A 16,239-nucleotide genomic window follows, 5' to 3' on the forward strand; every position below is an offset into this window, starting at 1 on the left:
TTTTGGGAGAAAAGGAAAGAGGATTTTTAAATACAGCCAATTATTTGCCCATTACACTAAGCATCCGTTGTTTATTTTTTACATTTCAGAAAATGGATAAGTGTTCACACAAATTTAAAATAACTTTATTTTAACAGTCCATGAGGCTGAAGGTCTTTGTATAAAAACCAAGGAACTGTAAGTACCAAGAGTAACAAGGCAGAAAATAAATAACATATATTCAGATCCTTCAATAATAAGCACTGAGCACATGAGAGAAGCTGTATTTGTATTGTTCACTATGACAGTATATTTTAGGAACACACCAGCAAATTGATGCCCTGATTGTATTTAGTCATAAAGTACTCTTTAGAAGGCACAGATTGCAAGGAACAGTTTTCATTACCTACTGATCCATTTTCATTGCCCACTGATCAACTCATGGAAATTGTACAACAGATCAAGACTTCATATGAAGGAACAGTCTACTGATTTTGACCCAGAGACATCACTTCCCCTGCATGCGATTCCCATAATCAACTGGAAATCTCTCTGGTACAAACTGTATTAAAACAGCAGGCACATTCAACAGCAATGGTTCTATTTAAGAGGCTGACTCCCATTTGTTGCAAGAGATTTTCCTGGCATATGTGTCATTAAGTAAATGGAACAGAACCCACCAGGCATTATATTTTCTAATATAAACCTCTTTATAAAACATTTCTCGCCAAAAGCAGTAGACATACAGTATGGTGCCACAGCTCCAGCTGGCACTATAAAAGAATCAGTGAATCACTTAAAATGAAAAGCTAGAGGGAAGTAGTAATTTGATTTATTTAAACAAGTTAGGATATCTTCACACAGGGGCCCAAGCGCCTTAAGATGTGTAACATGACAGATGTGTTTGTACACTAAAAAAATTTCCCATTATCAGGGAGCCAGAGGCATGTGGGAAGACCATATCACAGACACAATAGCTCCTCTCCTTTCAATGTTCATAACTGCTGTGCACGCGCACTCTACTACAATGCTGAAGCAAAAAAGAACAGCTTCAGTCAGTTAATTCCGTGGTGAGAACAAGCGCTATGCAAACAGACAAACTAGTCTATTCATGATTTATGGAAAGAATGGAGAAAATAACCACACACTTGGAATCATATGTCCGAACACTGGGTTTTATACCTAACCCTTAAAATGCATAGAGATAGGCTATCATTACAAAAACAGTGCAAGTCATATGAACTGCACTTCTTGAGAAAGAATACTGCAAATGTATGTTGCTTGCTCTACATGCTGTATTATCTGACTTCATTATCACTAAAGTACCACCATTCAGTGAAAGTCAGATCTTTGATTTTAGCTGACCAATTTATAATCAAGTCTTACAAGTACATGGGAATGTGAGGTCTCAAGGGCTGTTCAGTGCCAACTTCAGCCCTCTTTAAAAGTGCAGAAATGTATAGAAATAATGATACAGTAGTTATTCACAAAGACTGTGTATTAAAATGGATCAAGCGACTTTACAGACAACACTTGGGAGTGGTATCTGGGCATATGCAAGTTAAGATTTTCATCAGTTTCCTAAAAGTAAAGTAGATCGAATTTAGCTTCAACTACAAACAACTGAACATCCATTTTCCATACTATTGTATACTGAAACATGTTGAATGCTCTGCTATGAGATCTACTAAACTGAACCTTTGCAAGTCAATCTGTACAATGAGCAAATGGCCAGCCCAGAAGCAAACAGAAATGTGAAATGCAAACAGCAATTGAATTTTCCCCTATAAGATTTAAAATAAAAGGCTCTACTAGAATTTAACTAGCAACTCATCCATTCAGGGCACAATCCAGTAAACTGGGGAAGGGTATTTGTTGAAATACATCTGCCCCACCTTTCCCTTGTGGCTACTCTTATTGCTCAAGAATGCAGCCGATCAGCATGTTCCAGTGAGTGAAGCAATATAAACAAACAACTGTAGTTTGTTGGTATGAAAGGAATCTAATCTAAATGAAAGAATCTTTGTATCAAGTATGGAAGGAGTGCCTAAATATTTAGCATTCTCATCTTTTCTTACTTGTGTATAACTTTATCAAAACAGTAAGATTAAGGCAAGTAAGAGCTGCTTGCAAACAGCACAGTTACATTTCACTCTGGGCAAAATAAGTAAACTTTGCACAATCCACTGCAAGCTTGTATGGCACAAGCTCCCCCCCCCCCAACGGATGAGAACTGAAATGTCTTTTTCATTTTAAAAGGACTAAGAGATATTCCAAATGCTTTGTGCTTAGTTTTTGTAAGCAAAAGTGCATCTAGGCTTTGATGGAAGTGCTTGTTTTCAAGCAACTCAGGCAAAATAAGGCACTTCATGATGATGCAACAATGCTTTTTCACTTGCATTCCTTTCAATCTCTTGAATGTAATTAGCATATGATTGCTATAGTGCACTAAGAATAACCTAAGAAGTCCAAGAGTTTATCCTTTTGTAAGATACTGCAGAAGCATCCATTTTTAACCCCTTCAAAAATATTCCAGTTACAGAATTATTCACAGATTTAAAACTGGCTCGTAACTCTTTCCACAATCCATGATCTCAGGCTGTTAACCCTAATACAGCAGCAAAACATGTACAATGACAACATGTTATGAGAGTGTTTGCCCTCTCCCATCAGAATTTTCATTTTGCATTATATCATATTAACCAGTCTCCAAAAATGAGGCGAGGCAAGTCAAGAAAGGGGAAAAAATAATTTGCTTTGGTACAAAGAGCAGTTAATTTCAATATCAACATTTTCACGTTCTCCACTTCTAAAATATGAGTAACAGAGAAGCCCTTATTTGGATTTCATTGCCATTTTACATCCTTCCGGCTTTTTTGTTCAGGCTGGGTTGTACCCGAAGAATGTTTGGAGTTTCTTCCATGACTCTGACCAGCAAATCATCAATGTAGTCTTCCAGCTCCCGCACTTGGTTATCTCGCTTTGCTATCACATCTTTCTGTTTTAAGACCAGCTGGATCAGCTCATCATGTGTTAGTTGAGCATAAGCATAAGCAGGATCTGAAGGGTCATATTTCTTTAAAGGAAAGGAATAAAAATGGTTAGTCATTTTGGTAGAGAGAGAAGTCACAAAGGCGTACCAAAAGTATCAGACTTAATGTGTTCAGAGGCCTTGCCTTCAGAGACTGCTAAAAAACAAGATGTGGTGACTACACAAAAAAATGTCCTGTCTCAGCAAGTGGACCTTGTTAAAGATTCACAAAACACCGGAATTTCAGGATCTCAGTAAGTATATTTATGAAAGGTACCAAGACAAGTATGCCTGCCTGTGTTGTCTGACTGGAAACACCAAGCCATTAAACTTTACCCCTTTCAACAACAAAGTCTTTCATACCAAAGATCTATGGAAAAGATGGCAAATTCTGAACCTGTCAATATCACATTTGCACCCCAACACATCAGACTGAGTCCTCAGAACCACCAAAGGGAGGACAAAAAGACAAGAACATTCAGTACCATGACCTACAGAGACCCATACACTGAACTGAGTCATACCTGTTTCTATAGTAGTGTATTCTTTCATTGTATGCCTGACTGAGCCACAAGTTAACAGAACAATTTCATGTCCTTTTAAACTCATCCAAGTTTTAGGTGAAAAAGTCAAGAAGCTAAGACATTACTATACATCAACCATCTTTTAAATTAGGATTTCCCTACTTGCTATTAATAGTATATACAGCTAAAGACAGAAAATGTCGTATTTGGTTTAAAATGTACTATGTCTTAAGTACCTTTAGATTGGTTTCATTTTGGTTATCCAGGATCTTTGCAGTGACGTTCAAGGTTTTTGCAGGTGGTTTATTTGTTGTAGTATTCATTGGCTTCACAGGATGAAGTCTGAAAGAAAGACCCAGTTATTTTAGGCAATTGTTATCACCATATCACTGTGTAATCAAACACCTTTGTCACCAAAGTAGAACTGTACATTAACCATTATGCACAAATGAAGCTTTTTTGTTAAGTCATTAAAGTTCTCTTCCCACACACATTCTTTCATTCCAAGATTAGATTTCATAGTTACTGCTAGGCTTTCAGGCACCATGTTGCTCTCTTTTCTAAACAGTTCTATACTTTTTATAAGATGTTGTAAGGGGGTCTCCAAAGGAAAGCTTCAGTTTTTCTGTGGTTAATAAAATTAGCTATGGATATTTATTGCATCTTTATCATAGCCCTCCTCCAAGGAGCCCAGAACAACCCACACTCCCCCATTATCCTCACAACAACCCTGTGAGGTAGGTTAGGCTTCGGAGATAGTGACTAGCTCAAGGTTACCCAGTTGTTAGCTGGGAACAGTTGTTAGCTGGCTATTTGCATGCTGTATTCTATCCCAATATTCAATAAGTTTTCCACATGCAAGTTCTTACTTGATGGTTAAACTCAGAGGTTTATCTTGGCGCACAATGTTCTCACTTTGTACCCGTAAACAACTTCAGGTAATGAGACAGCCAACTTACAAGCAATATGTCACAAGGAACTACAGTTCAGTCACAACTTGCAACTGCGGGATTTCAGAAGAACAATAAACCATATGCTTCACCATTGCAACCTCTCATTTTGGCAAAGGAATTAAACAAAAAGCCACCATTTAAATAAATCAAAGCTACATATGGCACCCGGAGACTGCCTACGTAAGCCCCCAACTCCTCTCACCTGAGCTTAGCAGGCACAGTTCCACCGCTCTGCTGAGTTTGATTGGAATGTGTTTCAGAGGGTGAAACCCTTGCCTGAAGCAGCTTCTTCTTGCCAGAACTGTCCACTTTGACATCCAAGCCCTCCACTGCAGATTTTTTCGGAGATTCTGCTTTATTAGAGCTGAGAGCATCAGACTGGAAAGAACTAGCAGAGTAAGGCTGAGAAGAACTGGACAGAGAAGAAAGAGAAGCAGACTTATCAGAGAATTCAGGACAATCACCCATTTCCTTCATACTGTTAACATCCTTCTGTTCTGACCCTTTTATGTTCTCATTTTCATTCTCAAGTACTACTGATGAAGGACAGACTGACAAGTTGTTTGATTTAAAATCATCATCAAGACCAGCCTTTTTCACAAGCAGTGATACAGTCTCTCTCTCACCAGTAGTCTTCTTGTCTGAGGCCAGCTCCCTCTCAACGGAAGACTGCAATTGTGAAGAACCATCTCTGGGGCTTGACAAGCCTACATCATCTTTTTGGATGTCGCTTAGCTGCTCATCATCAGATCCTACTTCAGGAATAACTGGAAGGGCAGCTGGTTTTAAATACAATTCTTCAACAGCTAAAATGTCCAGCTGTTTGCCTGTGGGAGTGTCAGAGTGATCATTATTAATGCTCTGAGGAAGTTCATCCTCACTTTCAGGATTAAGTTTAGATGCTGCTAAATTAACAGTTGTTGGATTTTCCCTGGAAAATAGAGAAGTATCTGTATGCAACTCTATCTCTGAAGAACTGGCCATATTTTCTAGCTTTGCTTCAGACACAGAAAAAGGTTCCTTTTTTAGTTTTTGAGCACTTCTTGGGGCTGGCTTTGGTGGTGGTACAAAGGAAGAAGTACTACTCAATACTATATCCGACACGTCTGGTTCCTTGGGTGACATTCTAAGGACTCTTTGAATTGGTACTGGTGGTTCTTCTTTAACTGAGGGGCTGATTTCATTCTCTCTTTCGAGGGGGCTCTCACTGTTATGAACCACAGTGATTCTTCTATCATCAGGCACGGATAAATAGCAGTCCTCCACACTAAGTTCATGTATTTGTGTCCCTTCGCCTCCAGTGGGATCTACTGTATTCTCACTTTCCCCATGAGGCCCACTCTCAACCAGATCTCCATCGGAAACCTCATCACCACTATTTACTCTATTGTCATCTCTCATGTCATCAACAGCAAAGGTCACTGACTTCTTTATGCTTCCACTGTTTTCTTTAAATGGTGTCACCACTTGTACTCCTTTGTCATTTCGCTGTGTCTTTAGGATCTGCCCAATCTTGTCATAAAAACGTACAGGTGGACTTCCAGAAAGAGACCTGGGAACAGTCCCCACAGGATCTATCTGATCTTCACTCCGAGGGGTCTCTGAAGGCACAGTAGGATAGAGCTCTGAATCAGCAGTGTTGTCTGCTGAAGTGTTATGCTCTTGGTCAGAAGCAGTAGGAGGAAAGGTAACAGAAGAAGCAGGACTGGTAATACTTTCAGAATCATTGTCCAGTGTAGTTACAACAGAACCTTCATGAACAGAATTTGGAGGAGGATGGGAAAGATACACTGGAGATTTAGTCACATTTTCAGAATTCTCTGTCTGAGATTCCTGCCTCCAATTAGAAGCAAAAGGATTGTTTTCACTGCCAGCAACTGCAGAAGGCCTGCAGAAAGGACTAGCTGTAAAGCATTCTGTGTCATCTTCTTTGGATTCCTGTCCCCAGTTAGGAGTGAAAGGATTATTGCCATGCTGTGCAGAAAGTTTTAATGCTGGACTAGCAGAATGACTGGGAGCTTCGGTTTTCCATTCTAGAATGTGTTTAGAGGTAAAAGGGTTATTGTCATTACTAGAGGGATGGGAAAGACAGAAAAGAGAAACAGTAGGGGGTACAGAATCAGCAGAAGTGGCTTTGGTTTCATCCTCTGAAGACACGCCCAGTCTGCAGAAAGGGACAAAATAAAACCTGCATGTCAGTTGCAGATGCAACATGAGACAAGCAGAAACATTCTGAAGCAGGTTCTATAAAGCTGCTGCATGTTAAAAGCCTACAACAGAGACAAAGGGCTTTTAAACCAACCAAAGTACTTTGTATTTAATCATGTGACTTTAACATCAGAAATTTGAAGCCAAGCAGCATGTTCCATGAAAAAAATGTTTTCCACATTTAAAAAACAGTTTTCCCAAGGCAACAAGGTCTATTTGCAATGAAATACATGGTCAACTCTTTTCAGTCAAATTCCCTAACAGGTTGTATTAGTATACAAGTCATTTAAACATAAAAAGCACCCAAAATGCGAGGGCTAAAGACAGGAAAATATAGAAGTGTTTCTGTTATGTGGCTCCCATAAAGTTTTGTCCAAAAGAAGTCATTCACCAAGCCAAAATATCATGTGTAGTTGTAAAGTCTAAGCAAAAGAAAAAGTTATAGATTTCTGAGGAAACCAGAAAGAAAATCAGAAGCTTATTTCATTTTAGTTTCAAATCTTTGTTAGGCTGTAAAAAAAGAATTAGTTTCAGAAGGTAAGGCAACAAGGAGCCATTTAAGGACAAGTACTGAATATTTTACACACAGAATGAAGTTAAGCCCACATTAGCATTCACAGTGTGGATACAGAAAAATCAGACATATAAACTTGAGGGGAAAAACAAGGGCTCAGTAAAGACTTAATATGCAACACACAGCAATGCAAATAATTAGAGGGCAGGAGGACAACTGCACACTGCTCACTTGCCCAAATATTTTTCATTCCACACTAGTGTTCCTCCCCTTCCTACTTCCAAAACACAGGCAGGGAGGGAGGGAGGGAGGTATCATACCCTCCCACACATCACTCACTTTGCTCCCTAATTCCTGTAACGCATCGAAAAGACAGGATAGATGATATTTGTGTTGTGCTGTTTCTCCACCACACAGTTCCTACAATGATTACCTTTTGTTTTCCCAATTTGGAAACTTCAGCCAAGTCTATGAAGGCAGAAGAACCCCAGCTAATGCACTGGCTGGACTGACCACCTATTTCTTTTGCCTCTTATCTCTGAGACAAAGAAACAAAAAGAAAACATAGCCTAACTGAATTTGCCCAGCTACACAAACAGAACAGAGGTAGAGCCTCATATGTGTTCAGGAAAGAACTGGACAGAAATCTAAGACAGCAAGTATCAAACCAGCCAGCTGAAGTACATAATTCTTTTGTTATAAGACTAGACTCCATTATGAACACTGACTGTAGGACTTTATTTTGTTCTCTGCTACCCAGGAAAGGGGCACCAACATGCTGCCTTTAAAACAGAGGAGGCAGTACAAAGAGCTTTGTTTTTTTCTTTCCAGAGAGACATCATGACAGAACACCGCCCCCCCCCCCCAAAAAAAAAAGGCCTGCAGGATTACTAGACAGCACAAAATCTGTTTCAATTTGTTACCTGTAGGGTTTTCTTATTTGCCTCCATTAAAACATGACTTTTAATCACCTTAAGTGCCATCTTTCATGCATGGTAGTGTCTGAAGACTAACCTGGGTTTGATGGGTCTGGCCTGGGATGGTTTCACAGAAGCTGCACTTTTTTCTGATTTCTCTTCTTCAGTGTTCTCAGTAAAGGGGTTGAAAGATGCCTTTGGAATAGCAGCATTTGTGGATTTTCTCTTATCTGGCCCTTGGTCTCTTCTGCAATCCACAGGAACTTCACAGGGGGTTGTCTCTTTTCCTGCCAATTCTCTCTCATTATGTTTCACTTCCTTGACCTTCACAGAAACCTCTGAACTGTTTTCAGCTTCCTTTTTCCCTGTTACAAGGGACAGCAAGGCAGACTTCATGTTCTCCTGCTTCTTGATTTCTTTTGAAGTGTCTGAAATCATTGGAGCAATACTTTCTAGCAAATCCCCACTACTAAGCAGTTTGTACGATGGCAAACTGGCTTTAAAGGACTCCAGTGAGGAAGACTCAGGTGGTCCTTTGTCAAGAGCAAGTCTTCCAGTCACTTCAGGGTCCTTACTGGGAATGGAAGTCAGGTTCTCTTGAGACGAAAAGAGATGCTTTCGTCGGGATGTCTGAGGGGAAGGGGAAGTGGAAGATGGAGTGTTCTCTTTTAGAATGGTATCACTTTTTGGATCACACTCTTCCACGTAAACATGACTGCCATTGATACATACATTGGAACGGGAAACTGGGTCATTTTTGGACTTGAGACCACCAAATAAAGAATGCCCATCTTTCTTGGTGCTGCTGGATGCAATTTGGTTCAATTGCTTGGAATCTGCACTACCTGTTCGTTTATGAGATCTTCCAGAAGGAGGATAAAGGAAGTTATCTTCAGCTCTATTTGCAGGGGGTTCTGAAAAGACAGAAATGAAAATAGTCAGAATTATGAAAGCACACTTGAATTGCATATCCAGATCAGCTGATAGCTCCTGACAACCACAGCATACCAAGTTTGGAGAACTATTTTTAAAGAGGCTTCAGTCTACGAATTATCACATGTAAAGTCACAAAGATGCACCCATTTCTTCACAGTATTATAATCTGCAAAACTCTCAAGCAGTGGTCTCAAAGAAGTAAATTTAAAAGGCCTAGGTGAGGCCAGTATGAGGAAAAAACATTTTACACATTTCATGCCAACCTGGACAACAGGCTTTTTTCTTATGAAAAGAATACTTACTCTCTGAGACTGGAGTTAAAGTGTCATCATCATCATCATCCCACTGTGACTGAAAGTCACTGGGTCTAAGCCTCACTCTCTCTGTAACTGGTTGGAGAGAAGGTAGCACAGACATAGACTGGGAGATATTGCTTTTCTGCAAGCCAGGTTTTGAAAATAGAGTCTTGAACTTTGATTTTTTCTTTTCCTTCTCTTTCTCATTTGACTCTTCGTCACTGTCAGCTAGTGAGTGAGTTATGCTAGGAATAATCGCAGAAGCTGTATCTGGCAATCCATTTCCTCGTTTCCCCTTCAGTTTATCTTTCAGCTTGCCAAATGGAGTCCGGGATTTATCTTTCATAGACAGATCAAACATGCTGGCTGTCATGTTGCTCCTCATGAACTGGATATCCACCTCTATTTCACCCCTCTCTTTTTCTTTTTTCCCCGGTTTGGAGTGAAGCTTATACCATCTGTTCAAATAAAACAGGGGAAACGTTTGTGTTAGGGACATGAAACTATTCAAAGAGTAGTGTGCTGCAGACAGCTTTTTGTTCAAGGAAGAAAAAAGATTCTTAAGAGTGAAGTGCAATGTCTGCAATATGAGATGTGATGTTACAGCATAGCACAGTGAGGACTATTGCCAGTAGCTAACCATACATATAATGTTAGAACATCAAGGCAGTGATGTAAAAAGCTAATGTGGCACGAAGTATATACTGAAGAACAGACTATGTTAGAGTCTTCAATGCATGCCATCTTAGTTTGTCTAACCTTTTTGCTCCCTCAAGATAAGTGCTGTAGAATAGTCTTGAAAAGAGCTGGATACAGCAGAGGATATAGTAGAACTAGAAAGAGAGAAAAGGACAGGATTATTACAAGAAGTTTAGAATAGAAACTAAGGGAACATAAACATATGCAACTTCTTTCGAAGTGTGAATCCTTATTAGATTTTCAGGAAGTTGCATGCCATAAAATCTCTTAGCAACCAAGAAAAGAAACAACAGAACTACAAACAGACAGCATGTTCTATAAATTCTTACACTTAACCATCTTCTGCTCATAACTTGACCTCATTCACACAAACACAAGATAAGTGATAAAAAACACTTCTGTGTTTTGCCACCAGCAGATGCAGTGATGGATTGAATGGGAAAAAGTTCCTTGAACATACAAAAACCAGCATATAAGAGAGAAAGCTAAGCTATATGAAAGGACTGAACAGTACTGGACCCTGTAATCCATGTTCTTCAGTTTTACCATTTTACTATTATGTGACTTAGGTCCAACACTACCTGTACATCTTCATTAGGAATATAAACCAAATAAAATTTTTAAAGCTGATTGTTCATCTTTTAAGTGATCACTTGATAAATGCAGTGTATTTGTATAGTATCAAAACCTCAATATATTTAATTCTCAACGTAGCCATATCCAGGGCTTTTTTTTTTGTAGCAGGAACTCCTTTGCATATTAGGCTACACACCCCTGAAGTAGCCAATCCTCCAAGAGCTCACAGGGCACTTAGCACAGGGCCTACTGTAAGATCCAGGAGGATTGGCTACATCAGGGGTGTGTGGCCTAATATGCAAAGGAGTTCCTGTTACAAAAAAAAGCCCTAGCCATATCAATGGATACTGAAATCTGGAGACTGGAGCCATGAACAGACAAGGCTGCTCCCCCCCCCTCCCATCAGTCACAGCTGACTTACGGTGACCCTGCAAGGTTTTTCAGGCCAGAAGCATTCAGAGGTGGTTTGCCATTGCCTGCCTCTGTATCACAACCTTGGAGTTGCTTGGTGGTCTCCCATCCAAATACTAACCAACCTGACCTTCCTTACAAGATATGATGAGATCAGGTTAGCCTGAGCTATCTTTCTATAAATCTGAAGAATGCCCCAAGTTTGAAGATCTGAAATCTACAACCAAAGATAACCTGAAAGAACTGACTAGGGCTGAGGTACTGTAGGAGCTAAGAGGCAGAACTACAAATCCCTGATCTGAATCCAGCCTCTACCAAAAACTTACATGGTGACCACTGTCAAGTCATGCTTTGCTTCAGCCCCTCTAACATATTATGGGGATAATAGTGAGGAATGATTACAGCAAAATATGCTAAGCACTCAGCATGCTCCAAAGTGGTATATAAATGTTCATTTGTATTTTTTACTAGTTTTTAAACAAGTAAAATTTAATCATGCTTTCACTGAAACTATATGACAACCATCTTCAGGTACCTGAAGGCTTGTAATATACAGGATGGTGAGGAGTTGTCTTCTGTTCCCCAGAAGGCTGAACCAGAACCAACGGGTTGAAATTAAATCAGAAGAGTTTTCTGCTAAACATTAGGAAGAACTTCCTGACAGAGTGGATCCTCAATGGAACAGGCTTCCTGGGGAGGCAATGGGCTCTCCTTTTTTAAAGAAGCTAGATGGCCATCTGACAGCAATGCTAATTCTGTGAATTTAGGCAGATCATGGGAAGGAGGGCAGAAAGGACCCTCAGTGCTTAGTTGTCATGTCTCTCTCTTACATGTCCAGGGAAATGTCGATTGCCACTTTGGGGTTAGGTAGCAATTTTTCTCCAGGTCAGTTTGGACAGGGATCCTGGAGGTTTTTAGCAATCTTCTGAGTGTGGAACAGGGGTAAGCGTGGGGGGAGGGGGGAGGAATCTGTGAATTTCCTGCATTGTGCAGGGCTTGTACTAGATGACCCGGGAGGTCCCTTCCAATGCTATGATTTCATGAAAATACACCAATCCAAAGGGAAGTGCTTGAAAATGATCCAAGTGCAATGACAGATGCATGAATACATTGCACATATTGAAAGATCCCAGTAGGCAGCCGTGTTGGTCTGAAGCAACAGAACATAGCAGTAGACGAGGGCACCTGTAAGACCAACTAAGTTTTATTCAGAATGTAAGCTTTTGTATGCTCTTAAGCAGACTTCATCAGATGAAGTCTACTTAGAGCATACGAAAGCTTACATTCTGAATAAAACTTAGTTGGTCTTAAAGGTGCACTTGTCTACTGCTTTGTTACATTGCACATATGTGCATACTTAACCATTATTCCAAATCCTTGTCCAGACTTAACTTTTTCCTAAGAATCTGCTGAGCAAGCAGGTCCAGTTCATAAAAAAAAACTTACTTCTAGACCATGTGGAGTGTATTCTAGTGGTTAGAGCATCCGGTTCAAATCTCATATTAACCAAAAACTCATGAGGCAAATTATTTCCTCTCCCTCTCTTGCTCATTTTGCCCAATTAAGCAGGATCACATTCTCTTGTCATCAGATGCTTTCCATGTTCTGTCCCAAACTGGTTTTACAATGCTGATGTCATTTTAAGTTACACAATTCTGTCTATATGAAAAGGCCTATTTATAAACTTGTCTGGAAGTATAAACAAGGTTGTTACGTACTCTATAACCTCATACTGCCTCACCTAAGGGGAACACCCAACTTGTTATACAAAAATTCAGGAGAACTGCCACCTTTAGATTGGAAAGATATATCTACTGAAATACTGTACTGTAGAAGTGACTTGGTCAGCCAGTTTGCCAGAAATTAAGTTTACCTTAACTGATTTTAAAAACTACACTAGGATCTAAAAACATTGACCAGGGCTAACTATACTGGGGTGGTGGCCTCATATAGCCACCAAATACCTACTCATCAGTTTAGGTGTAGTTTAAGCATGACGTATGGGTGTCATTCTTTTTTTTTGCTTCAGCCTTTCTTCCTTGAGAGAGGAAGTCTACACTTCAAAATGCAGCAATCTAGAGCTGATCACCCACCCCCCGCTGCATACCAAATGGCAACCAAGCAGTATTTTAGTAGCCAAAACTCTAGCCAAGGCTCCATCCATAACATGTAGAGTTCTGTGCAGGGTCTTGCTGCCCTCTCTCCCAGGCTAGACTTTGCCCAAAATTCATTCCTTTCCCTCAGAATCTACATTCAAACACACCCTGGTTTATGTACTATGGCTTTTTAATTTAAAAATCTAGTCACCACCTGTAATGCACAGAACAGTTTTTGTGAATTAGTTCGGAGCACAAATTAGGGAGAAAGACCCTATCTGGAAACTCTAGCCATCTCTCCACAAATGTTTGAGCTTTCATTTAAAAACACAACTGAAATACAGTCTTGATGCAATACACACATATATAGTTGTTCTTTCACGACATACTTCTCTTCCTTCCTCAAAATCCTTCCTGAGAAGCCCTGACACAACTCATTAAAGCTCATGATTTACTTAATAGAACTGAATGTAACCTTCCCCACTCCACCTTTGACTATTCCTCCATCTTCCTGTTTCTGCCTCATGTCAAATTTGAGACTGAATCCTCCACAGGGATTTGTTACTTGTTACCATTTAAGCACCAAGCACAATGCTCACATTTAATGATCAGAGCATCAGATTAAAAAAAAAAATCTTCTCACTCAACCAGGAAACTCACTGAGTCACCTTGGGCCAGTCATTTAGCTCAACCTACCTCACAGGGTTGATGGGAGGATTAAAATTAAGTTCTATGAGTACAGTCAGTGACTCCACAGACAGACAGACAAAAATATTCCTTTTGTGACCTTTATGGGTTTGTGTTTAATCCTTAAAAGAACCTTATGTCCACACCTACATGGTTCTGCATCACATTTTATCCCCAGGGAAACCCTGCAAAGTAGATCAAGTGGGGGGATAACTTGGCCCAAGTTCATTCAGTTGGATAGTGAGGATACACACCTACTTCTCTTCACCACTGCGGTTTCCATCATAATCAAAAACTAGCAACTAATACTGGTACCAGCCTTGGACAGACTTCCAGAGAAGGAAGTGGGCAAGATGAAAGGCAAGTTTGCGGATGCCCTAGTTAAGCAGGGGGCAGACTATACAAGTCATGCGCCTGCAGACTCACCAGCCTACTTATTACATCGTTATCCCTGGCTTTCTACAAGCAGTTCGGGCGGCATTCTTGGCCATTTCTCTTCAAAATCACTCTGTGAAAGCGGTCAATCTGAAGAAGCGTGACTAGCCCAATGTCAGAGTGAGGATGTACTGGCGGACCCATTTAATCCTCACGACAACTCTGTAAGGCAGATCAGCCCAAAGTCACCCGGCGAGCCTCCATGACCAAAAAGGGCTTGAACCCGAGTCTCCCAAAGCCTAGCCCGACAGACCAACCCACGACACCACACTGCCCCTGATGTCCGCAGGCGGCGGCGGGGCTGCCTCGGCCTCCTCACCGTGTGGTCCTTCGGCCACCCTCGTTCTGCAGTTCAGCCAGGTTGACTTCGGCGCGCCCCAGGAACTTGTCCAGCCCCAGCAGGGCGCGATGGGAGACGGTGAGCTGGAGAACGGCAGGCTGCGCGCCCCTTCCTTCTTCTTCGTAGCCGGACAGGCCGCGTCGCGGCGGCGGCGGCAGCTCGAAGGTGGCCTCCTCCCTCCACACGGGCGAGCCCAGGCACCGCTCGGCCACCGAGGTGGCGAATTTCTCCTTGCCCAGCGCCATGACGGCGTAGGCATCGCTCCCGCCGCCCCCCTTGGCCTTGGCCCGCAGGCCCCGCGCCTGGAGGACTGTCACTTGGACGTGCGTCGGGGCCCAACGCGGCCCCGCAGACATCGGCGAGCCCGGCAGCGACATCGCTGCGTCCACCTCCGGAGTCAGCGGCGGGACGAAACTGACTGACCGAAACTCCGTGAGAAAGAGCCAGAGACGCTGCAGAGTCTCGCGAGAATTTGGACGCCCCGCCCCTGTCTGTGTTCCAACCCGCCCCCTTTCAAATTTCGCGAGACCTGAGCGCCTCCACCGCACAATTGGACTACAACACTCGCGAGAGATCAGAGGGGCAGTCCCTCCCCCCCCAGGAATGATAGACAGGGGGAGGCGGGGAACTCTTGTGCGGAATAAGGGGGTGGTGTTAAGGATGCCTATCCCTGGGACTGGGGTTGGCGTCTGTTTGTTTACTTCATTCTAGCAGGGGTATGGTATGCACGTTAGCAACCTAACGTGCAGAAAGGAACGACGTGAAGTTTTTCCATTGCTTTTGAAGCAGGCCAAAAAAAAAAAGAGAGAGAGAGAGAGACCTTCACTTGGTATCAGTGTCAGGTTGGCAGACTCAGAAAGAGCAATGTTTTAAAAAGAAAAATAGTAACTCTAAATGACAGGCAGAAATCCAAAGGGTGTAGCTTTTTGTCTCAGTTGGGGAGCACATAATAGATGTGAATTTATTATCCCAGATTTATTGTGTGAAAAAAGGGTAAGGGGGTAAGCAGTCAAAAGTATCACGGGGGCAGAGCTAATATCTCATTTCTTTGTGCTTCACTTTTGAATTTCTTCCTGTTTGCTGTTAAAGGCACAGAAGCGGAGTGGCAACAAAGGATGGCATCTGTACCTTTAATTTGTGTGGTATAATGAGCCCTATTTCTATACCACCTCTAGGAAGCTAAAGCTAGCATATTGAGTTATCCCAGCTATCCTCAGAACAACTCTGTAAGGTAGGTTTGGTTAAGAGACAAGACCGGGAGACGTCATCCCCAATTAGGGATATGTCCCTGGATCTCTCCAGACCTAGTCCTGGATTTCCCCAGTCCTAGTCCAGCGTTGGTGTAGTGGTTAAGTGTGTGGACTCTTATCTGGGAGAACTGGGTTTGATTCCCCATTCCTCCACTTGCAGCTGCTGGAATCGCCTTGGGTCAGCCATAGTTCTCGCAAGAGTTGTCCTTGAAAGGGCAGCTTCTGCGAGAGCTCTCTCAGTCCCACCCACCTCACAAGGTGTCTATTGTGGGGGAAGAAGATAAAGGAGATTGTAAGCCACTCTGATTCAGAGAGAAGGGCGGAGTATAAATTTACGGTCTTCAAATGGAACATTAGTGACAAAACAGTAAACTGATTCATCATCCT

At 41.7% G+C, this 16,239-nt stretch overlaps 1 protein-coding gene across 4 annotated transcripts; it reads right to left on the bottom strand.

Moving 5' to 3' along the window:
- Nucleotides 1-103: 103 nt before the first annotated feature.
- On the bottom strand, nucleotides 104-15,095 carry RAB11FIP1 (RAB11 family interacting protein 1). 4 transcript variants are annotated; one of them, XM_060250413.1, is made up of 7 exons: nucleotides 14,582-15,095; nucleotides 9,365-9,816; nucleotides 8,972-9,040; nucleotides 8,224-8,491; nucleotides 4,690-6,651; nucleotides 3,771-3,876; nucleotides 104-3,055 (listed from the first exon to the last, which is right to left on the bottom strand). In XM_060250413.1, exons 1-7 carry the CDS (start codon nucleotides 14,977-14,979, stop codon nucleotides 2,837-2,839), a joined length of 3,474 nt encoding a protein of 1,157 aa, XP_060106396.1. In that variant the 5' UTR covers nucleotides 14,980-15,095; the 3' UTR covers nucleotides 104-2,836. The 4 variants fall into 4 exon arrangements, 3 of the variants coding, with proteins under 3 accessions (XP_060106396.1, XP_060106397.1, XP_060106395.1); XR_009556017.1 differs by having other exon boundaries at nucleotides 2,833-3,055; nucleotides 4,690-4,899; nucleotides 5,114-6,651; nucleotides 8,224-9,040; XM_060250414.1 differs by having other exon boundaries at nucleotides 4,690-4,899; nucleotides 8,224-9,040.
- Between the last annotated feature and the right edge of the window lie 1,144 nt (nucleotides 15,096-16,239).

The sequence above is a fragment of the Heteronotia binoei genome, chromosome 12 (assembly GCF_032191835.1).
Source record: "Heteronotia binoei isolate CCM8104 ecotype False Entrance Well chromosome 12, APGP_CSIRO_Hbin_v1, whole genome shotgun sequence".
Classification (NCBI taxonomy): domain Eukaryota; kingdom Metazoa; phylum Chordata; class Lepidosauria; order Squamata; family Gekkonidae; genus Heteronotia; species Heteronotia binoei.